Raw genomic sequence first — 25000 nt, 5'->3', positions numbered from 1 at the left:
TACTGTCAGACATTATACATTTACTTATAACTTTATCAAGAAAACAAATCTTAGAGTTTCACAGAAACAAATTATCGCTGTGCTTAGTTGCAATAAGCTGGACAACGACATTTCTGAGCTGCTATAGTTCAAGCTGCCATGATAACAATGAGGGGAATGGCAACTGTTTGCAGATAGACGTAGGGATAGGAGGTTCGATTCCTCATAACAAGGGAGATGTAAGCAAAATTCTTAGGATCAGCAACCAAGGTAGAACAAGAAATAACGGGTTCAAGCTTGAAAAATTTAGGTTTAGGAAGGAGATAGGAAAAAATTGGTTCTCAAATAGAGTGGTAGATGAGTGGAACGGACTCAGTAATCATGTAGTTAGTGCCAGGACACTAGAGAGCTTTAAGAGAAGATTAGACAAGTTTATGGATGGGGATAACAGATGGAAATAGGTAGGAGTGTTTCATACAGGGACTGCCACGTGTAAGCCTGGTCGCTTCTTGCAGCTTCCCTTATTTCTTATGTTCTTATCCAGTGTAGAATCCAGTGATCTCATTAGCTTCGCAAGATGTAATCCTGCACACAGTAGTTTTGTCAGTCAGTGTCAGCGAGGGCACAAACATTAGTCCTAGATACAAACAAATGAGTAACAAACACATGTACAGTATTTTTCTAACTAGGAATTCCATTTTCTGATTAGCAAAGAGCACAGAGGACAGGCCACTGTAAGATGAAAACTCGGTGAATAGCACTTGATTCACCATTTACTAAAAGTCAGGTAATTGTGGGTATATCACAGAATTTTCTTATTTGAGTAGCCTTCTCAGTGGAAACTGAACATCAACACAAAGTTACTAGCAGTGTTAGATGGAAATCAGAAGTTTTGCTGTATGGGGACAAGTTCACCGTACATACCACATGCCTTTCTCAGCAAATAAAACTATAATAAAACCTATATAACTATTACCTATATAATATATTAATATAGCACTGCCTTTTGTCAGCAGATAGATCTATAATAGGTATACCTCTACCTTAGTGATGTATACTTCAGAGAAAATACACGTGCCTTGTGTGGGATCTAGTTTACTTATTAAAAAACATAAATTTATGGTCTCATATCCTTACAGAATCGATGATAAATTATTATTTTTGTTATCTAATAAAAAAATGTAAAAAGATTGCACTGTTAACCCGAAATTAATAAATATAAGATTTTACTGTATTGCTCTTTCACCATTTCATACTGGTACTTAAGAGTTTGTCTCAGCACAACTTTAAGTACTCTGCAGCTGAACAGCATCAGCTAATATTAGTATTTAACACAAAACAAGCTCACTATCAAGAGACATGGGAAACGACTAAAGACGAGTGCGCCATGTGGCGCCTACACTCTGCTCCCTGCGCTGGTTATATGAATAAAACACTTTACATCTGAAAATTCTAATGATCAGTACTGATTACTTCACTGTTATGAACAACTCTTCTACTAAATACTGGATGACACACAGATTGAATGAATAAGAGGAAGTAATGAAATTTGAAATTTACATGGGGAATATGAGTGACTGCGCAGATATTATCTGAGGAGCTTCAGGCTGAGTACGTACATGATCAGGATGCGTCTAAGTCTCGTCCCCGGTCTGTCTCTCTTCTCATCTCTCTCTCTCTCCTCTTTCATAATTCTTTTCTCATTTGTTCTTCTTTCATCATTTTATATCGTTTTATCTCACTGTACACAACAAAATATATATATATATATATATATATATATATATATATATATATATATATATATATATATATATATATATATATATATATATATATATATATATATATATATAATATATATATATATATATATATATATATATATATATATATATATATATATATATATATATATATATATATATATATATATATATATATATATATATATATATATATATATATATATATATATATATATATATATATAATGTCTCACTTTTAGGTCTAAAAAATTTGCTCACATTAACAAAGCCTCATCATGCCACACATCACACCAGCCAAACAGCAGTCCATACCACAATCAATCAGTCTGCAATCCATATCACTCCCAGCCACACCAGATATCATTTCAGTCAAAAGAGCCACACCAAAGACTGTCTTCAGTTTCTTTCTCATTGCCACAGTGTTGCATCTCTTGCGATCTTGATCTTGATCGTGATGCTACAGATGACTCTGAATTACTGTTAAACCAGGCCTTTATAACAGCAACTCCTGTAAGGAAACAGAAAAAAGGCAAACGGAAAAACAGCCATCATCTTTCACACCATTAATCCCTGGATCTATCACTCCACATTTTCTCCAGGAACTCCTTCACTGCCTCAATCATCCTTTCATTCCCCCCAGTCTCAGCAGCAACACCATCAATTCCCTTCCTGTCTTCTCCACTCTGACATTCCCCAGTTCCCTCAGCACCACTTGCATCATCTTATCCCTGCATACTTCACACACTCCAGCACCAAATGTTCCACCATCTCATCCTCTCCCATGTCACACATCTGGCACACTTTGTTGCTTAATTCAGACCATCTGTAACTCCTTGCATTTACACTGTGCATACACTGTGCCCTCGCTCAGAAGAGAAGATCACCAACCAGGCTTCCCTCATACAACTTTTCATACATTTGGGCCTCTTTCTCTCTATACCAAGCTAAATAGGGTTGGTAATAAAATGCATCCTTGCCTGACTCCTCTCTCACTCCTCACCAGTCTGTCTCTATATCTCCTATTTCATATCTAGCTCTTGTGTTCACATACATACTTTGCACTATGTTAACTATCTTTGTACTCAATCCATTCTTTTCTAAAACTCTAGCTAGCATTTCTCTATTCAGTCTATTATAAGCTTTCTCTATATTTAGAAAACCTAAGTACAATTTATTACCATCCTTCTTCTTTCTTTCACTCATTTCATTCACCACAAACATGTTATCCTCCACTCTCCTGTCCACCCGAAACTCATTATGTTCCTCACCTAACACTCCAGCTCTCTCAATCCATTTACATAATCTTTCATTCAGCACTGCACCGAACACTATTGCGTATTCATTAACGCAATAGGCCTGTAATTCTTCAACTCATTCCTACTCTTGTATCCTCCCTTATGCAGCAGTCACCCTACATTCATTCCACATTCTCAGCACTCTCTCCTCCTACACCTAGTTAAATAGTTCAGTCATCCTATTAATCATAGCTTCTCCTCCATTTTTGTACGTCTCATATGGTATCTCATCTGGTCCTGCTGCCTTCCCATTCTTCTGCTTTTTCACACATTTCCCCACCCCCTCCCTGCTGATTCTTTCATTCAACTCATCCACATCCTTCCTTTCTAGTGTTGTACATCCTTCTCTCACATCAAATACCTGGCCTACACTTCCAATCTCTTCCCAAAACTCTTTTATTGCCCTTCTCATTTCTTTCTTATCTGTCACCACTGCTCCATTCACCTTCAAGCCCTCTACATTCTCACTGTCAGGCATTTCCTTACCCCTCAGGAATCTGTGCCATTCTCAGCCACCTTCAACAACTTTCTCTCTTAATCACACTTCCCTCACACCTAACTTTGGCATTCATTATCTTTTGCTTCGTCACTCGCTGCTGGCTCACATATGCTGTCCATGTATCCTGGTACTCACACTCAGCCTCTTCACTCTCATGCCTCCTCTTTCTCAACTGCCTGCACACCCTATTTAGACTCCTTCTGCCCTTCCTAGCATCCCTAATCTATTCACTCCACCACGGCTTATATCTATGCTTCCTAGCATTTACTCTTATATATCCTATCTGGCTGGCTGCTGCATTTCTCACATTCTGTACATATCTCTCATTCAGTTCATCCACACCATTCTTCTTCATCCTCCCAGTTTCTCTCACTCAAGTCTACCTGGAAATTCTCCCATCCTACATCCCTCAGTCTCAACTTTCTCCTCTTAGCCTTGGCATTCATTTCGTCTCTTCCATTCAACTTACATTCTAGTACCAGCATGTTATGGTCCGAGACAACGTCAATCATTCCATTCTCATCTATTCACATTCTACTGATATTTTCATGCTGACTGCTCTTGATGTTGCTAACTGCATGCCTCCCATCTTCCCGCGTCCTCGCTGCAAACGACTTTCTACTTTCTCTCACCTCTATTCTATCCAGCTCTTTAACACTTGAGTTAATCTTTAGACTCCTCTTTGGCACTGTAGTGGGCTTTTTTTTTTTCGAACATTTTTGCTGCCAGTGCCCCTGTCACATAAAAAAAAAAAAAAAAACATACCACACAGTCATAACATATTCTCACTTCCATGGTGTCCACTTTATTGTAAGCATCAACAAGTATCTTCGTCCTTTCATCCCTTTCACTGATATACTCTGAAACTTTTTGTCTGTTTGTGCCTTTCCATATTTACTTCCTGAACTATTTCAAGAGAATAAGTATCGAAAATTCTTCAGTGTTAAATTTAATTCAGTTAATTCAATTACCTAAAGCTATTTTCTACTTTTTCTTTCTCTAATCAGTACGTATATCATGCAGGTAAACAGCCTAAGGACGAAAGTCTGAACCACTACATGGACTTGGTGATGGACAATCTGCAGGTCATGCTGGTGGAAAATGGCTTTGATCCCGTTGCCCTCCCTAATACCTCGATGGGTTTCAGTGATGAGGTGAGTTGAAGCTTCCCGGAACCATGAGAGAAGCGAAAGTTACCTTACAGCATTCAAGTTTAGCTGTGATTTTCTACATAGTAGCAAATAAGATGCCGAACAAAATATCTTTTCATATTATGCTTTTTTTTTTTTCAGGAATAATATGTGAAATCCAGCACTGAATTATGTTGTTTGTTGGTTAGTGAATTTCATAAATGACATGACGATGTAAGCTTGATCTAAGAGAGAGAGAGAGAGAGAGAGAGAGAGAGAGCGGCGGGTATGGGGAGCAAACATCACGCATTGGTAGATCAATCAGATGTGGTCAGACAAATTGAGTGACTTCATCCGTGAAATAAATATCAGTTGGTCTTGGTACTGTTAAGATCACATCGAATGAAATATTGCTACAAAAGAAGAAAAACAAACAAACAAAAATAAATAAACAACAGTTAGTTGATCTATTTACCGTGAAGTGTGCATGTATCATAGTAGGGTGTGTCATAGGATGGCGAAGAACTTTATCATTTCATTTTTTTTTTTTAGTTTGAGAAATCGGCCCATGGAACAAATGATGTAGTTTTATGTGCAGAATCATGTGGTATTTTCAAATTTGAAAACTTTCAAGTTTTTGCTAGGTAAATTTTAAATTGAAATTTTATGAAAAATTCAGTAATCCCATCCTTTTACCAACACCACTAAATAGCTTATTCAAGGTAAACTAAATGCATCAGATTAATTTATTAGGATGAAAATGGATCCAGAATAGTGAAACGAATGATCATGATACACTTGATATTCCTTTAGAAAACAAAATCATCAAATACAATAACTAGTTTTACTACTACGACCCTGTGTTACTGCACACCACAGAGAACATGTCTTTCTTGCTTCTGTTCCTACTCATCACCTCCCTGCTGACCACCTGAGCTCGGATGTAGCCTTCCTTCTTCTCCTGGCTGTACACGTGACTGCTGGCCTCGCTCACTTGCTGCACACAATGCTCTATACTTTGGCTGTGTGAGGAAAAAGCAGGAACATACATGAGGTTGTCCAGGAAAGCTCTGACTTGAACACTGGTGAGGCTGCAGGTAAGAGGAGGCTCACTGCCAGCCTGGATGTTATCCAGATCTATGAGATCAGAGAGGGTCTTGGCATCTAGATTGATTTCAGGAGTCTCCCTGACCCTGAAGGAATCATCACCAACTGATTTGTCATGCCCAGATCCACTCGTAAGTCTCATATCCATGATCTTCTTGACTGCCACTCTTCTCTCCTCCTCATCCTTACTGCAGAGCATTGTCTGCAGAACTGCCTCGGGATGAGCATACCAGGAAGATCTCCTCGCGGTCTGCTCCACACTCTGAACAACCTTTCTTGGCTGACTCCCCAGGAATTCAAGATAGAAGAGAACATGTCTCGGACCTTTGGAGAACGATGACTTGACCTTGGTGTTGAAACAGTCTAGCAAGTAGACAGCCACGATGAACTAGACAATAAGTCTCAGGTTGTGAAGCTGGTTCCCCTTCAGTTTATGATGAGTAACCCAATTTCTGCAGAACCTGAGAGCCATTGTGAGCCATCTAGAAAGTGAGACTGGACCTATCTGCAGATAAGCAAGCCTATCACACATGAACCCAGTCCTGATAGCATTGCCAGTCATATAACCATAGTACTGGTCATTACTCAGGTGGTCAATCACAGTATGTGCAAGCTCAACGAGAGGAGGGCCAACTGTGTTCCTTTCAAAGCTCAGACTTATTTCTAACTCAGAGGCAGAGTCCAGCATCTTGCCAAGAGGACAAGACCATCTATTGTGTGAAAGAGTCTTGCCATCCAGCTCCTGGATCAGATGTCTGAGTGGCAACTCGTTGGTGTGGAGGTCACAAACAATCCAGACCAGCTTCCTCCCAATCTTCCGCTCTATCAACTGCATGATGGCCCCCTTGCCACCCTGTGTTCGTGTTGGTGCTGTCCCCTCCACTGGCCTGCAGGGTATGGTCTACGTTCCTTTCTTTGAGCCAGTTCATAATGTTATCTGACACTATCTCAGCTTGTTTCTTGATGTCATCTTTCTCTGGAGTGAAATGCCACAAAATACTTCTCTCCTGACTCACTGCAGCCGGTGTAGTGGTCCTGCTTCACCATAGCAGGGAACAACTCAGAATCTCCAACTTTCATGAACACTTTAGTGTCATCCCTTCTCCCATCAAAGAACAAACAATTGATTCCATTTTCTCTTATCCACTTATAAAACTCCTCTTCTAGATTACTGACAAGTTTCTCCTGAGCTCTCCTTACTTTGTTATGACCTATCACCAGGTGAACGTCATCAGGTGTTATCAAACCACCGTCAATCCAGGCAGCTGTTGCTATCTCTGCAGTTTCTCTGAGACTAGTGTGGCGTCGCCAGAGCTATGTTCGAGATATCTTTCCTATTTTGAATCTTATGTCTGGAAGGTTTGGAATCATTATTTTCTGGGTTAGGGACAAAGTCATCGTTCTCCTGTTCAGCACTCGGGTCAGCCATGGGGAAGTCATTAAACTCTGAATCAGCTTGACTCCAATCATCGGCCTTCTTTCTCTCAACCTGGGCCTTCTCAAGTCTCTTTTCCTTGGCAACTCTTCTCCTCTGTCTCTCTGTGGCAGCCTCCTGTCTCTTGGACTCCGGAATATCCTGGCTAGAAATCATGAGAGCCCCTATACTGCCAGTCTTCTCTCTCTGAGCTTTGACATATGCCAGTTTGATCACAGGAATCTTCAGTTCACGCTTGCAAATACAGGAGATGTGGGCCTCGGATTTACAGTCACGATTACATCCAAACTCAGGACAGAGAACTATTGGGCACCTGCAAGTAATGATGTCAAATAACTGGTCTAGTTGCTTAGTAAAGGTGTCCTTAACTGCAAGCTTTCCTCTCCCAAGAGAGATATCTCTTGCCTTTTCCCAACTGGCAAGCAGTTTTTCACTAATCTTCTTACTTGCTATGACTGGAGGCTTGAACTGAGCATTAGCCAGAGTGTATTGTACCAAGACAGCTTTAGTCATATCACTGGCAATGTCTTTATTTGTGTAAGTTCTTTGGTTCTTTTCACTGGTTTGCCTGATTAAAACACCGTATCTCAAAATATCTCTCAATGTAGGCAACTCCTACTTCAGGAGCTCTCCCTGACTGAGATGGCTGGATTTCTGGTTCCTTGCTCTGACACCTGCAGCCATCGTGAATATTATCAACTTATAAATGATTCAGAATCTGAAACAGAAAGAAATATTGTTAGTTGCTTGTTAAGGAATGAAGTCAGAAAGTAATTTTCACTGTTTGATTATAATGCAGCTGTAGGTTAGATTTTCGAAAAATTTTACGCTAAAAGTTACTTAGCAAAAGGTTACAAATATTGAAAACAAAATAATTTTCTTTTTATATACACTAAAATCTACCAAAAAAGTAATGGGCCATTCGTTTTAGCTGACCTCCCCTCCTAAGACACACCCTGATATAGTCCATATCGCCCCTTCGCAGGGCGTAATATCTGCTGAATCCCTCAATCCAGACTTATGGTGAAGTCACCAAGCTTGAATAATCTATTTATGAAACAAGGCTGCAGTTCCAATCTAAGTCAAAGCAAGTCCTAGGTATCCATATCAAAACAGCAGGGGCAAATTTTACATTTTATTCATAGTTTATGAAAACAATAATAAACTACACGTCTGTCTGTTATAAATTCACTTTAGATTTGTAATAACCATGTCTATCCTGTTAAAACCCTGTGTATGACTCACACTCCAACTGTCATCATGGATGCTGTGCAACAACAGACCTAGGCCAAGGAAAAACATTTAATTACCAATGAGACATGTTGGATCAGGTGCTTAACTTATTAGGATGTATATCTGTGTGTATCTTATTAGGATGTATATCTGATGTATATCTGTGTGCTCTTTTCTGTGTCCTTCTGTAAAGCTTCCCTCACTTGATCGGTGACAAGGAGGAAAAAAAAAAAAAAAAAAAAAAAAAAAAAAAAAAAAAAAAAATATATATATATATATATATATATATATATATATATATATATATATATATATATATATATATATATATATATATATATATATATATATATATATATATATATATATATATATATATACAGTGATATCTTGACATGAATGCACCAACTTACAAATATACCAAGTTACGAGCTGTGAGCTTTCGCTTGGTCGATTTTTTGCTTTGCATTGTAAGCCAAAATCCAAGTTACTAGTGAGCTTCAAATATGTCACCGCTAGATGACTCAGCGAACGCCACAGCATCCGCCCAACATTCCTTGTTTCACTCATTAATTCACACACGCGCACGCACACACACACACACACACACACACACACACACACACACACACACACACACACACACACACACACAAATATAGTTGTATATATATATATATATATATATATATATATATATATATATATATATATATATATATATATATATATATATATATATATATATATATATATATATATATATATATATATATATATATATATATATATATATATATATATATATATATATATAGTGTGTGTGTGTGTGTGTGTGTGTGTGTGTGTGAATTAACTAGTGAGACGAGTAATGTTAGGCAGACATTGTGGCGTTCGCTGTGCCAACTAGCAGCGGTGTATCTAAAGCTGGCTTGTAACTTTGAATTTGGCTTGCATCGCAAAGCAAAAACTCAACAGAGTGACAGCTCACAACTCAGAAAACTTGTAAATTGGTGCATTCGTAATAGATATTTACAGTGGAAGCTCAGTTACTGAACGCCTCCCTTTTCCAACAAATTGGTTTCGAACAAAATTTTGAACTCATTATTGCTTCAGTTGCAGTACCATAATACGGTTCTGGAAGAAAGTTGCTTGATTTCAAATATTAAAGGACACAGCAGAAGCTGCCGTTTATTACTAATTTATAATATCTATAAATATTTACTTAGTTTTTATATATGTGGAGGAGAGACATAGAATGCAAGACAGTAATTCAACCTTTGAAATAAGATATATGTGATCCCTTGAAAAGTTTCAATGTAAACAAACAGTTTTTGACGCTCAGGAGTTATCCCGAGCCACCTGTGGCTCTCAGTGACCACCAACGCCACTGTTACTGCACAACTGCTTTTTTAACAGTAGCTTTTCTCAGCAGTAAGATTTCTAAGTGTTATGATCACCTTCATTTTGGCGGTAAGTGAGTTGCTCTTTTTCTGTGTCCTTCTGTAAGGCTTCCCTCACTAGATCGGTGACAAAGAGAATACCTGCACGGTCTAAGCAGTATCATATGATGATTTCTGTGTCACTAAGATCATTCAATACATCCTTTCAGGATAAATAATTTGTGAGCTGAAGATATTGTGAAGCAGCCATTTTGGCTGTGGAAGCGTCTGTCATAAGCCACTAAGACAGGGTACACTGGTGTCTGGGAACGGATTGATCCATTTAACATTGATTCCTATGGGGAAAATAGTTTCGGTTTTCGAACATTTCGTATTTCGGACGGCATTCAAAAACGAATTAAATTCTAGAACCGAGATCCCACTGTATATATATATATATATATATATATATATATATATATATATATATATATATATATATATATATATATATATATATATATATATATATATATATATATATATATATATATATATATATATATATATATATATATATATATATATATATATATATATATATACCTGAGAAAACACTAATTAATCTCAGTGAGGTCTGAAATACCGGATCAGGGGATGCTGTGAACTCATTGATAACACAACTATGACCTCACTGAAAGTTTCCCTTTGTGTCTCACAGTGCAAGGGGGCAGTCACAACCTACCTTCCAGAGACAATTCCTTTCCTTCACACAAAACTACATGCACTTAATTACACACACACACTTCACTTAAAATTCTTGGAGTTCCTGTATGGGGAGGGGACCACAAATGTCCCCAGGTCGGACTGCTCTTTTGGTTGACATCTCTTCAACTTTTTCTTCATTAACTTCTGCAACATTTATAGCCTCAGATCTAATTTCCATTCTGTTGAACATCATCTCTCCTTTAGTAAACCTCATCTCCTTTTCCTTACCGAAACACAGGTGTCTGAGGCAAGTGGCAGTAACTCTCTTTTCTGTTCCCTCCTACTTACTTTTTCCTCATTTTCAATCTAAAGCTGGATGTTGCGTCTATATTTGCAACGATTTAACATGCTCTCAACTCCACACTCTTGAATATTCCACATTTTCCACCATTTGGCTATGACTAGAGTCGCTCAAACTAAATTTATCTGTGCTATATACCTCTCACCGAACTCCTCTGACTATTCAGAGGAGTTAAGTATTCAAATTCTGTGAATACTTAACTTTCAGAGTGGAGCATATTCTAACTTTCTTTCCTTTTGTGGAGATCTCCATTCTTGGAGACTTCAATGTTCACCACCAGCTTTGGCTTTCCTCTCCCTATCTTGGTGAACTAGCCATTAACTTTGCTTTGCTCCACGACCTAAAGCAATTGGTGCTTGTATTCCTGCCCGTCTTGGAGACACGCCCAACATTCTTGACCTTCTCCTAACCTCTAATCCTTCTGCTTATGCTGTCACCCTACCTTCTCCATTGGGCTCCTCTGATCACAACCTCATATCTGTATCTTGTCCTATCACTCCAATCCCTCCTCAGGGTCCCCAAGGCGCAGCTGCTTCTGGCATTTTACCTCTGCTAATTAAGGGGACCTGAGGAGGTATTATTCTGATCTTTGAAATGATTACTGCTTCCATGTCAGATATTCATTTCTGTGTGCTGAGCGCATTAACAGAGGTGTTAGTGTCTGGCATGGAGGCTATCATGCTATACATGATGGAGAGAAGGCCTGCAAATGGTACTTGAGCCTCCCATCACCTGAATCTCATATGCTTTATATTTCTGCCCAGAATCATCCCAAGTCTGTTCTCCAAATAACCAAAAACTCCTTCATTAAGAGAAAGTGCCAAAAACTTTTAAGACCTAAATCCACTTGACATTTCTGGCATCTACCAAAAACATCTCTAATAGCTTTGCTTTTCCATATTTTCTCCTTTATTTCAACCTGATGGCGCCACTGCCATCTCAAGGTGAACTCTTCACTCAAACCTTTGTTAAAATCTCTACCTTTGATGATTTAGGACTTGTTCCTCCCTCTCCTCTACCCTCCAACTACTTTATGCTACCCATTAGGATCTTTCACATAGATAGATGTTTTCCACACCCTCGATGGCCTTAACTCTCGGAAGGCTTATGGACCTAATGGGATCCCTCCTATTGTTCTCCAAAACTGTGCCTCTGTGCTTGCACCTTGCCCAGTCAACCTCTTCCAACTCTTTCTATCAACATCTATCTTTCTTTCTTGCTGTAAGTTTGCCTACATTCAGCCTGTTCCTAAAAAGAGTCACCGTTTTAATTTCTCATACTGCGGTCCTATTGCTTTAATTTCCTGCATATCTAAAGTTTTAGAATCTATCTTCAACAGGAAGACAACAACTTTCTATCTGATTGTCTGTATGGGTTCCGTTGAGGCCGCTGAACTGGTGATCTGACTTTCTTTACTGAGTTTTGGTCATCCTCTTTGAAGAATTTTGGTGAAAAATTTGCTGTTGCTTTAGACATATCAAAAGCTTTTGATAAAATCTAGTACAAAGCTCTGATTTCCAAAATACCCTCCTAAGGCTTTTATCATTCTCTCTGTAACCTCATCTCAAGTTTCCTTTCTGACCGATCTATTGCTGGTGTGGTAGACTGTCACTATTCTCCTAACACTGGTGTTCTGCAGGGTTCTGTCCTGTTACCAACTCTCTTCATATTATTCATCAATGATCTTCTTAACCAAATTTCTTGCCCTATCCACTTCTTACGCTGATGATACCACCTTGCATTTTTCCATGTCTTTTCATAGACATCCAACTCTTCAGGAAATAGAGTTCACACAGGGAAGCCACAGAACTCCAGAATTCTGACCTCTCTAAAATTTCTGATTTGGGCAGAGCAAACTTAGTATTGTTCAATGCTTCAAAAACTCAAATCCTCCATCTATCAACTCGACACAATCTTACAAATAACTTTCCTATCCTCTTCAGCGACACTCAACTATCCCCCTCTACACTGAACATCCTCAGTCTGTCCCTTATTTATAATCTGAACTGGAAACTTTATTTCATCTCTAGCTAAAACAGCTTCTATGAAGCCAGTTTTTCTCACCCCCCCCCCCTCCAGCTCGTAACTCTGTACAGGTGCCTTATATGTCCATACATGGAGTATGCTTCACATGTATGTGTCATATCGCTATTTAAGACGGTGGAATAGAAAGCTCATCTTATGAGCTCCTTTGTTTTAACTGACTTTCTTCAACCTCTTTGTCATAGCTGCATTGCTGCATCTCTTGTTATCTTCTACCACTATTTTCACACTAACTGCTCTTCTGATCTCGCTAACTGCATGCCTCCCTTCCTCCTATGGCCAAACTGTACACGACTTTCTTCTCTCTCTCATCCTTATTCTGTCCACCCCTCTAATGCAATAGTTAACCAGTATTCTAAATCATTCATCCCTTTCTCTAGTAAACTCTGGAATACCCAGCTTGCTTCTGTATTTCCTACTTCCTAGGACTTGAACTCTTTCAAGAGAGAGAGGTTTCATGACGCTTTCCCTTCAATTTTTAATGATTCGCTTGACATCTTTCGGGACCATTCTCATCTCTTTGGCACCTCAGTGAGAATTTTTTATTTTTTATTTCCCTTAGCCAGTGACCCTTTTGCATGATATATATATATATATATATATATATATATATATATATATATATATATATATATATATATATATATATATATATATATATATATATATATATATATATATATATATATATATATATATAAACACACACACACAGTGGAACCTCGATTAGTGAACGTCTCCCTTAATGAACAACTCAGTTTTCGAACAAAATTTTTACCTCATAAATGCTTTGGTTATCGTATCATAATTCAGTTTTCGAACAAAATTACTTGATTTTAAATACTACAAGACATAGCAAAAGCTGCCATGTATTGCTAGTCTATAGTTTCTATAAATATTTCCTTCGTTTTTATATATTTGGAGGAGAGACACAGAGAGTATGACAGCAATTCAATCGTTGAAATAAGTAAAATGTGATCCCGTTGAAGAACCTCAATGTAAACAAATACTGTTCGCCACTCAAGAGTAATCTCGAACTTCGTGTGGCTGTCTGTCTCTGTGACCCACAGCGCCATCACTGCTGCACAACTGCATTTTCCCAGTAGCTTTTCCTGGCAACAAGATGTCAAAGTGTCACCTTCATTTTGGTGGTGAGTGGGTTCCTCCTCTCTGTGTCACTCTATAAGGCTTGCCTCACTTGATCGTTAACAAAAGAGAATGCCTGTATGGTCTAAACCATATCTTTTGATGAGTTCTGTGATACTAAGTTCGTTCAATACATCCTTTCTGGATAGATAATTTCTAAACTGGAGATGTTGTGGAGCAGCCATCTTAGCAATGGGAGCGTCGGTCATTACTCATTAAGATATGGTGGACAGGTGTTTGAGAACAGATTAATCTATTTTACATTGATTCCTATGGGAAAAATAGTTTCGGTTTTCGAACATTTTGCATTTTATCTCCATATATATATATATATATATATATATATATATATATATATATATATATATATATATATATATATATATATATATATATATATATATATATATATATATATATATATATATATATATATATATATATATGTGTGTGTGTGTGTGTGTGTGTGTGTGTGTGTGTGTGTGTGTGTGTGTGTGTGTGTGTGTGTGTGTGTGTGTGTGTAACAAAAAACCGTGACCGTCTACCACAACAGCAATCGAACGGTCAGAAATGAAACTTGAGATAAAATTCCAAAGAAAAGGACAGAAAACTATAGTAGGATTTTTAGAAATTAAAGCTTAGTGATAGACTGTATCAAATGTTTTTGATGTATGTTTTTTTTTTTGTGTCCACATCAGAAAGCATTGTCTGAAACAGTGTTTACCAACTGTTTCTGAAGCGTTTCCCAAATATTTCCCAAATGTTTGCAAACACTAAGGGAAACATCTGAGAAGCATTGAAAAATTTTCTTGGATGATTGAACAAATTAATGGATGGATGGATGGATGTGTGGCTAGGTGGAAGGATGAGTGGATGGATGAATGAATGGATGGATGAGTGGATAGGTGGAAGGATGAGTGGATAGATGGATGAATGGATGGATGAGTGGATAGATGGATGGATGGATGAGTGGATAGGCTGATGAGTGGATAGGTGAATGGATGAGTTAATAGATGAGTGGATGGATGAATGGAGGGATAGATAAATGAGTGGATAGATATGTGGGTGAATAGATAGATAGAGTATGGATGAATGGATGGATGGATGGATAGATGGGTTGAGTGGATGGATGAATGCATTGATGAATGGATGGTTGTATGAATGGATGGATAGATGAGCGGATGGATGGATGGTTGAATGGATGGATATATGAATGAGTGGATGAATAGATGGATAAGTGGATGGATGGATGGATGGATGCATGAGTGTATAGATGGATGAATTGAAGAATGGATAGATGGATGGATGGACGGATGAATGAGTGAATAGACATATATATATATATATATATATATATATATATATATATATATATATATATATATATATATATATATATATATATATATATATGTATACACGAACACCCACACACGCTCACCTATCTACACACACACACACACACACACACACACACACACACACACACACTTAAATGCTATACATTTAGGTGTTGGGCGTTGTGTGGCACGGCGAGGCTAAGCTCTATGATGGATGGATGCGTGGACTGGCTTCCATTCATCGCTCTGGCAATGCTGAGTTCATAAAAAATTCAGAGGATCGCATTCGCGGCCTTTTGGCAAGTCTAAGTCTCGGCGAAATGAAGGTCAGTGAATGCAGTCTCTTTTTGATAACAAAGCTCCTTTTATAAATTTAGCATTAAGGGAAGTAAGTTTTTAAGTGATTATATACCATGAACATAACTTGTACCAGCAATCGAAAATTTTTGTTCCTGCAGGGCCACTATGTGTGTTTGGCCAAGTTCATGGACTTGGGTCCCATTGCTGACGTCTTCATCGATGTTAAAGGATCAGATGTTTACTTCGAGGCTCTTCTGGATACTCACCAATGCAAATTTAGAGCTGAGGTGTTGAAAGTGACCAAGCTAGGGTAAGAATTTCTTACTGGTTGTTGTTGAGCTAAAGATACATTATATTTCCAGATGCTCCTCATTGATTTGCGTTGTGATAAAAATATTAATTAATGCTATTGATTGGGTTTCAGCTCTTCTTTTTTATTAAAAACCTATTCTAATATCAGAGAGAGAGAGAGAGAGAGAGAGAGAGAGAGAGAGAGAGAGAGAGAGAGAGAGAGAGAGAGAGAGAGAGTGTGTGTGTGTGTGTGTGTGTGTTCCAGGCTGTAGTGGCTCTTTATCTTACAGAGGATGGATATGGAACATCAAGAATTTGAAATCCCTTACAACATAGCGATTTTGTCCCGTGTGTGTGTGTGTGTTACCACAATAACCACAGTACTGAGAATTACGATCTGCACTCTTTATTTTCGCCTGTACCTTCTTAGTAAGAGTTAAGATGCATATTCACACACTGCGCACCGGATCCTTTTCCTCATTGACTGATGGAGAACTTTGTGACTTGAACAGCGCGCAAACTTAAGGTTTCCTAGAATTACATTCCATATACTTGGACAGTGAGGTCTGTACTAACCTTCGGCTTACATCTTGGACCTATTTGCTGCTAGGTGAACAAGGGTTACACATAAGGCTCGCTCATCTGTGTCGCCGAACCCTGACCGTCTCGGTTAAGAGCTACGCATTCTAACCACCACTATATATATATATACATATATATATATATATATATATATATATATATATATATATATATATATATATATATATATATATATATATATATATATATATATATATATATATATATATATATATATATATATATATATATATATATATATATATATATATATATATATATATATATATATATATATATATATATATATATATATATATATATATATATATATATATATATATATATATATATATATATATATATATATATATATTTGTGTGTGTGTGTGTGTGTGTGTGTGTGTGTGTGTGTGTGTGTGTGTGTGTGTGTGTGTGTGTGTGTATACGTTTTTTTGTTCTCTCTTTCTTATTTTCATTACTAGCTAATTATATAGCTATTTTTCACATGTTAGGGAGTTCGGTTAAGGACAGAAAGAGGAATAAAAAGTATTCATAATACCGCTAACAAAAAGAAACGCAAGAGAATAATCAAAAGAATTTGCCAATTCAATTTCTTGAGGTGTCTTGATACCTTTTTGAAACAGTTCCTATCTCAGGAATGAGGAAAAAGCTGAAACAGAAAGAAAGTTCCAAATGTTAAAGGATAGTTTTAGTATGTTCAGTGAAGAGATAGGAAATAGCTGAGCGTCACTGAAAAAAAGGGGATAGTTGTGTCGAGTGGATAAATAAAGGAATTGAGTTTCTGAGGCGATAAACAACACAGTTTACTCTTCTCCATTCGAAATATATAGAAAGATCAGAAGCTAGACATTCTGGTCATAGTGTCTAAGTGTTCAATTATTGTTTAGTTGTACGGCAGGCAAATGATGCTGAGAAATGCAGGATGGAGTCATTAATGTAAGAGCGGATAAAATAAGAAACTTGACTGAGATCACTTATGAGTGATAAGAATAGAGTGAGTGATGAGACAGGTCCCAATGGAATGCCACCGTTAATTGAAGTGGGTGAATAGTGGCTGTCTAATACTAAAACAAGAGAGTGGCCCAAAAGGAACCCAAAGATAAAGGTGCAGAGAGATGCATAGAAGGTGTACGAGGGAAACTTAATGATGGAAGATTTATGACATAGAAAAAAAAAAAAAGAAAAATTGTGTCTAAGGCAAAAAAAAAAAACAAGTTTTGTCGAAACATCTGTGCATAAGAGAAAGGCTCTTGGATTATGGTCATGAAGTGTAGTTAAATTTAATTTCCTTCTTGATTTTTTCTTTACATACAGTATAAGCAAAATATGCAAGGACTGGAGGAGTTCCCAAATCTGTGTATGATATGGATCTTTATGTGAATTACATTTAAATTCTCCTACTTCAAAACGTTATCATATAACAAGGATGATGAACTCAGTACATTTTTATTTGTTTATTTATTTATTTATTTTATTTATTTATTTATTTTTTTTGTAGTAGGAGCACCGGCTAAGGATAAAAAAATGTAAAAAAAAAAAAAATAAGTATATAAAGATCTACTGAGGTGCTCGTCCCCAGAGTCAAAAGTGGTAGTCAAAAATTATAGGATAAATGTCTTGAAATCTCCCTCTTGAAAGAGTTCAAATCATAAAAAAGGAGAAAATACAGAAGCAGGCAGGGAGTTCCACAGTTTACCAAAGAAAGGGATGAATGAAAGAGAATACTGGTTAACACTTGCATTAGAGAGGTGGACAGAATAGGGATGAGAGAAAGAAGAAAGTCTTGTGCAGCGGGGTTGCAGGAAGAAGGGAGGCATGCAATTAGCAAGATCAGAAGAGCAATTAGCATGAAAATAGCGGTAGATGATAGCAAGAGATGCAGCATTGCAGCAATGGGAAAGAGGTTGAAGACAGTCTGTTGGAAGAGAGGAGTTGATAAGACAAAAAGCTTTTGATTGTACTCTGTCTAAAAGAGCGGTATGAGTGGAACCCCCATACATGTGAAGCATACTCCATACATGAACAGATAAGGCCCTTGTACGGAGTTAGCAGCTGTGGGGGTGAGAAAAACTGGCAGAGACGACTCAGAACACTGAACTTCATATAAGCTGTTTTAGCCAAAGATGAGATGTAAAGTTTCCTGTTTATATCATAAGTAACGGACAGACCAAGGATATTCAGTGTAGAAGAGAGAGACACTTGAGGGATAGTTGTCTAGAAGGTTTTGTCAAATTGATAGATGGAGGAACTGATTTTTTTTAAGAAGTGAACAATAGTAAGTTTGCTCTGCCCTGATCAAAAATTTTAGAGAGATCAAAAGGCAGGCGTTCTGTAGGTTCCCTGCATGAACTGTTTATTCCCTGAAAGGGTGGATGACTACGAAAAGGCATGGAAAAGTGCGGAGTGGTATCTTCAGTGTAGGACAAGAAATTTGGTTTAGAAGATCATTGATGAATAACAGGAAGAGAGTGAGTGACAGTGTTTTAGAGATGATTTATTCACCACTGTTCTAGTAAACTTTGCTTACTACTGTTCTGATTGAGGCTGTTCACCACTTATATTTAGAGATCACTGGTTGCTTGACTTACTGGATGTTGCTGGAGATGCTGGTGGCAGGATAGGAATCAGAATCAGAATCAGAATCAGAATCAGATATTTATTCTATTGTACAATGGTTATTCTTGTTTCGATTTACAACTGTTACATTCTATTTGAGTAGAGTCAAGTCCCCTTTAATATATATATATATATATATATATATATATATATATATATATATATATATATATATATATATATATATATATATATATATATATATATATATATATATATATATATAAGTAAAACAATAGATAAAAGAGTGCAAAATTGTAAATGAGACAGTAGTTAAATGAATAAAATAAAAGTAAAACGATAGATAAAAGAGTGTAAAATTATAAATGAGACAGTAGTTAAGTGTATAAAATAAAAGTAAAACGATAGATAAAAGAGTGTAAAACTATAAATGAGACACTACAGAATACAGAATTACATGCAAGAAAGGCGTGGTACTGATTTATACACTGAATTGTTTGTTGAAAAGATAAGTGAACAGTAGTTTTTTATACGTTCGTATGGACGGTGCATTCCTTATAGAAGAAGGAAGGCTGTTCCAGAATTTTAGTCCAGCAACCAGTAAAGACCTCGCCCCAGTACATGTGTTATGCTGTTGTCTAGAGTGGGGGCAGTACAGACATCACTCACTCTCGGCAGGTAGAATAAATGGTTAGGGACATTGCCATGGATAATATTGTAGGTAATAATGCCTAACTCGTACCTATATTTCTGATGCACTTTCAACCAGCCAAGATCTCTCAGAAAAGGTGTGGTGTGGTCAAATTTGGCACCGTTGCCTAAAGCAACTTTTGAAGCAAAGTTTTGAAGCTTTTGAACTTGTTGTGTAAGAGTGATATTTGTTGTTCCCCATATTCTTATTCCATAGTTGATGATGCTTAGTACTAATGTTTGCATGAGAGTAATTCTTGCTCTCCTGTTAAAACAATCCTTACTTCTATTAATATGTAATATGGTGTTAAAGATTTTCTTACTTATCTTATTTACATGAGTATTAAAAGTCATATGAGAGTCAAAGTAAACACCTAAGTTTTTAAAGGAGCTGCTGGGGAGTATCTTAGTGTCATCAACTTGTAAGCAAGTATTGGGTGGAATCTGAGATATGAGACCTTTGCTGCCAACGAACATACATTGTGTCTTTGTAGTGTTTAGCTGTAATCCACTTAAATGAAAATATCCCTTAGCTTGAGATAGAGGCACCTCTCCCCTGTGAACGAGATCGTAAATGCTGGTTATTTCTCCTGTGTGAATGAGCTGCGTGTCATCAGCATACTGTATGACCAGACAGTCGGGGATGTGCTGCGAGAGGTCATTCACGAATATTGAAAACAGTAGTGGACCGAGGACTGACTCTTGCAGAACGCCATAAGTAACGTCAGGTTTCTTAGAGACATGTTTGCCTATTCTGACCGATTGTGTTCTATTGTGAAGATAGCTATGGAACCAAAAGGAATCAATTCGCAACATTCTGAGTTTCCTCAATAATATTTCATGATTTACGCTGTCAAATGCTTTAGATAAGTCACACAGCGTTACTAATGAGATATTTCTCCTGTCAATAGTTTCAAACAGTGAATTAGACAAATTAAGAAGAGCACTTGTAGAGAGCTTAAGTCTGAACCCGTGTTGTGTCTTACTAAGGAGATCATTGTGCTCGAGGTATGAGATGAGCTGAGCAGCAATAACTTTCTTAAGAACCTTAGAGATAATTGATAGAAGAGATATTGGAAGATAATTTTTTTGGTTCCGTAATATCTCCTGTCTTGAAAATAGGAACTACAATGGCGTGTTTCCAGGATTCAAGGAACATTCCTGTTACAACTGACGAGTTAACTATACACGTAAGATACGGGATTATGACCGGCAAGGATTCTTTTAGAAATCGTAGTGAGATATTGTCAGAACTACAAGAAGAAGTGTTTTTTAGGTGTTTGATTATTAGTATAATAGTGTCGCCATCTGTTGGTTGAGGTCGAAACATATTATAAAATTGGTTGCTGGTGTTGTTGTTATTAGGTATAGGCGCGTTCTGATTACCCCTGCGAATTTGTTGTGCTTTTTCGAAAGTAACCTTTTCAACGTTGGCAAAAAAATTACTGAAAGCCTCAACTTTGTTTGTCACTGTTTCTTCGTCGTTATCAAGTTCCAGTGGAGTTTTGCATTTGTCAGTGGAGATGACTTGTTTCAATATACCCCACGTAGCTGCACTATTCCCTTTATTTGTCTCAAGTTTGTTGTTTTAATATTCTGATCTAGTTTTATGAAATGACTTTTTAACTTCTTTCTTAAGTATCTTGTATTTTGACTGTAAGTCTACATTGGACCTGTCGTTTTTTAGATTTATTTGTGTTGTGTCCCTCTCATGTATTAATGCTCGTAAATGTTCGTTGATCCATGGGGCGCAGGGTCTCTTGATTTCTTTTGTGACTAGAGGAGCACAGAAGTCTAAACAATTATTGAAAGTATTTGTGAATATATTAACTTGGATGTTGACGTTGTCTGTGGCAAAAACTTTATTCAAAATGTGACTTTCTTGTCTTAATAAACTGCATAATGTGTCAGGGGAGTAAGTGGTTAAATCTCGAAATGTTTTCATGGTAGGTGGACGCTTTGGCTTTTTTAAGTTTACGGTCACGCTAATGAACTCGTGGTCGGCTACAGGAAACGGAACTGTGCCAGAGTGTAAAATGGGCTGTGTCTTATTAGTGACTATTAAGTCTATGAGGGCGACAGAAGTGTGATTAATTCTCGTGGGTTTGCTGATTACCTGTGTCAGTTTAGCATTCGAAATTATTTGTTTCATTTTACTGCTATCTTATAAAATATTATCATTAAAATCTCCTAAAATATAAAATGGCTTACCTTTTAAACTAACATATCTGATGATATCAGTTATATAATCACAAGTTTGTGCGAGAGATTTTGGGTGTCGGTACAGACAGCCAATAATGACACTGGGACACTTGCTGCTCTGCATCCTCAACACCCTGCGGTCTCGCAATATCAGTTTCTATTAGGACTACTTTATACACATCTCTGATATAAATGCATACACCTGCTCCCCTACCTTTATCACATCTATACACTTTATATTCGGGTATGTCAATGTGTTCATTCGGAATATCATTACACAGCCATGTCTCACTGATGCACAATACATCCATTTTCTTTTCCCTAAAAAGGAGGTCTGTTTCTTCTTTGTTACCTAACAAGCTTTGAACATTGATATGAGCAATTGTTATTTTATTCCTTTCATTAACACCTCTGCTGGCCCTGCCTTCTTTGCCGATTTCCTATTTGGTGTAAAGGTGGAACAGCCTCTGTTTGTGACCTATTACAAAATTCACATTAGAGTCTATGGTCAAATGACAGGTATCTTGGCGATGGTTGTATTCGCCACAATTGTAGCAACCATGACTATACTTCCCACGTGTTGATGTGTTTGCTATATCATGCGAGTTGTGCAATATGTGGGGTTGTGCGTAGTGTGTGTTGTGAGGTGTACAAGGCTGTGTAGTGAATGTTGTGTTGTGCGCTGGGCCGTGTGAAGTGTGTATACTGCAGTGCGTGGGGCTGTGCGCTGCGAGTATATTGTGGTGTGTTGGACATGTGTTGTCATGTGAATGGGACTCTGTATGGTGCGGTTTGTAGGGCTGTCTGAGGTGTGGGTGGCGAGTTATATGGGGGTGTACGTAGTGTGTGTTGTGTGGTGTGTAGGGCTGTGTATAATGAGTGGTATGAGGTGTATGGGGTTGTGTGGAAGTGATTCCATGCTGTGGTATTCTAGATCAATCTCAAGCAACTCAGGCGGTGTAACGGGGACACGTCCACCACTCTCTACCATCCTCCGTTTTCTCAAACCAGCGTTCACATTGTGGGAGGTATTTCTTTTTGCAGCTGCCGCGTAGGAGTGTGGCAGAGTTCTTGCTGGCGATGACACTACGTATGTAGGAGTGGGCAGAAGTGGAAGTTTGTGTGTGGGTGCGCTGGAGGTGACAACCGAGGTGACAGTACTTTGAGGCTGAAGTCTGTCACCATTGTGTGTGTCTCCAAGACGAGTGCCGAAAGGAGATTTTTGGCTGTCTCCGGACACCCGCTCAATTTTTTACACAAATGGAATCCCGAACACTGTTTTTCAATGACAGTAGCTTGATCCCGCCCATTCTATTTAATATACAAGGTTTTTTATCCTTTATGTCGAAGCACCAGTTGTCCACATTTCCAGTCCCGAGGGTGAACTCTGGAGCTGTTTTCACTATGTTTACACCATTCGCTTCTCCCCACTCAAGTAGCTGCTCATTGTAGTATTTCACTTCGGCCTGAATTTCCTGAGGTTCAGCCACTGGCACAACCTGACATACGTTAATTTTCATTTCGTTATTTTTCTCTTTGAGATCACTAATTAGGGAGCCTAGGTGATCAAGAATTATATCTGGGGACAACTCCTCAAAGATATCATACATACCACCAAGAATTACACATTCAGAAGGAGCACTTTGTAATTTTTCGGTTACCCAGCTTCTTAACAGATCTGTGTTTGCATGTGTTACAGTTTTCACTATACACTTGTCGTCCAGATCAGAGCGAAAGACTCATGTGTTGGTGTCTCCTAAGAGGAGACACATGGTGGAGGTTGTGTCATATGTAGCTGCATCATGTCGTCTGCTTTTAGGAGGTGGTAGTTCATTGATTCTCTGATGAATATTGGTAGTGTGGAGATCATGGATAGTGGTTTAGATTATGGTTGATTGTGAAAGTAAAGGCAACACAAATATTGAGAGTACTTCTTGGTTTAATGATGGATGGAGATGTACACTGGCATTTCAGTGGGCATTTTTTTTTGTTGGATTTTTGTTGCCCTTGGCCAGTGTCCTTCCTACATAAAAAAAAAAAAAAAAAAAAAACACGTCCGTCACGATGGACGTGACGGACGTGACGATGCTTGATTCTCTCTCTCTCTCTCTCTCTCTCTCTCTCTCTCTCTCTCTCTCTCTCTCTCTCTCTCTCTCTCTCTCTCTCTCTGAAGACTGATTCTGTCTCTAATCTGAACTCTCTGATGGACTGAACTCTGTTCTGGAACTGACTGGGACCCTGTCTCACCTGAACTCTAGCTATACACATAAGCTCTGTTTATGTGAAACAAGTGAATCAGGATTCAGAATATGAGATGAAGAAATGACCAATCAGTTATTTTTTAATGAGGTGAAGGGATCAATAGTAGAGGTCATTATTCTGGACAATAACCAGGGATAAAGGCAATGTAGGTGTTTTCCCTAAGGAATAGCAGGAATGTAGGGAAGGTGCGGTATTCCTTTGAGAGGGTGATGGGAAGGAGAAAAGGTTAAAAATAGACTGGCCATGTGAGGACAGTGCATGTGGAATGAAATATATGAATGATAAATAAATAAATAAATAAATAAATATATATATATATATATATATATATATATATATATATATATATATATATATATATATATATATATATATATATATATATATATATATATATATATATATATATATATATATATATATATATATATATATATATATATATATATATATATATATATATATAATAATTGTTATGACTGATGCGACTGATACAACTGAGGAACACCACTGTTCATAGATTTAGGAGAAGAACAGTGACCATCTACCTCAGCAGTAATAGAATGGTCAGAAAGGAAACTTGAGATGAAGTTACAAAAAGAAAAATAGAAGCTGTAGGAAGGTAGTTTGGAAATTAAAGCTTTGT

General features: G+C 37.5%; 1 protein-coding gene across 1 annotated transcript in view; it reads left to right on the top strand.

Moving 5' to 3' along the window:
• The window catches only part of LOC135108567 (uncharacterized), a 36976-nt gene that overhangs the window by 10736 nt on the left and 1240 nt on the right, over window positions 1–25000 (top strand). The window contains exons 3-5 of the mRNA XM_064019703.1: window positions 4566–4696; window positions 15598–15753; window positions 15886–16037. Of these exons, the coding sequence (XP_063875773.1) occupies window positions 4566–4696; window positions 15598–15753; window positions 15886–16037 (439 nt within the window). The remainder of the gene's footprint in view (window positions 1–4565; window positions 4697–15597; window positions 15754–15885; window positions 16038–25000) is intronic.

Source organism: Scylla paramamosain, chromosome 17 (genome assembly GCF_035594125.1).
Source record: "Scylla paramamosain isolate STU-SP2022 chromosome 17, ASM3559412v1, whole genome shotgun sequence".
NCBI lineage: Eukaryota > Metazoa > Arthropoda > Malacostraca > Decapoda > Portunidae > Scylla > Scylla paramamosain.
The sequence above is the reverse complement of the archived record's forward strand: the minus strand, read 5'-3'. Positions and strand labels throughout refer to the sequence as shown.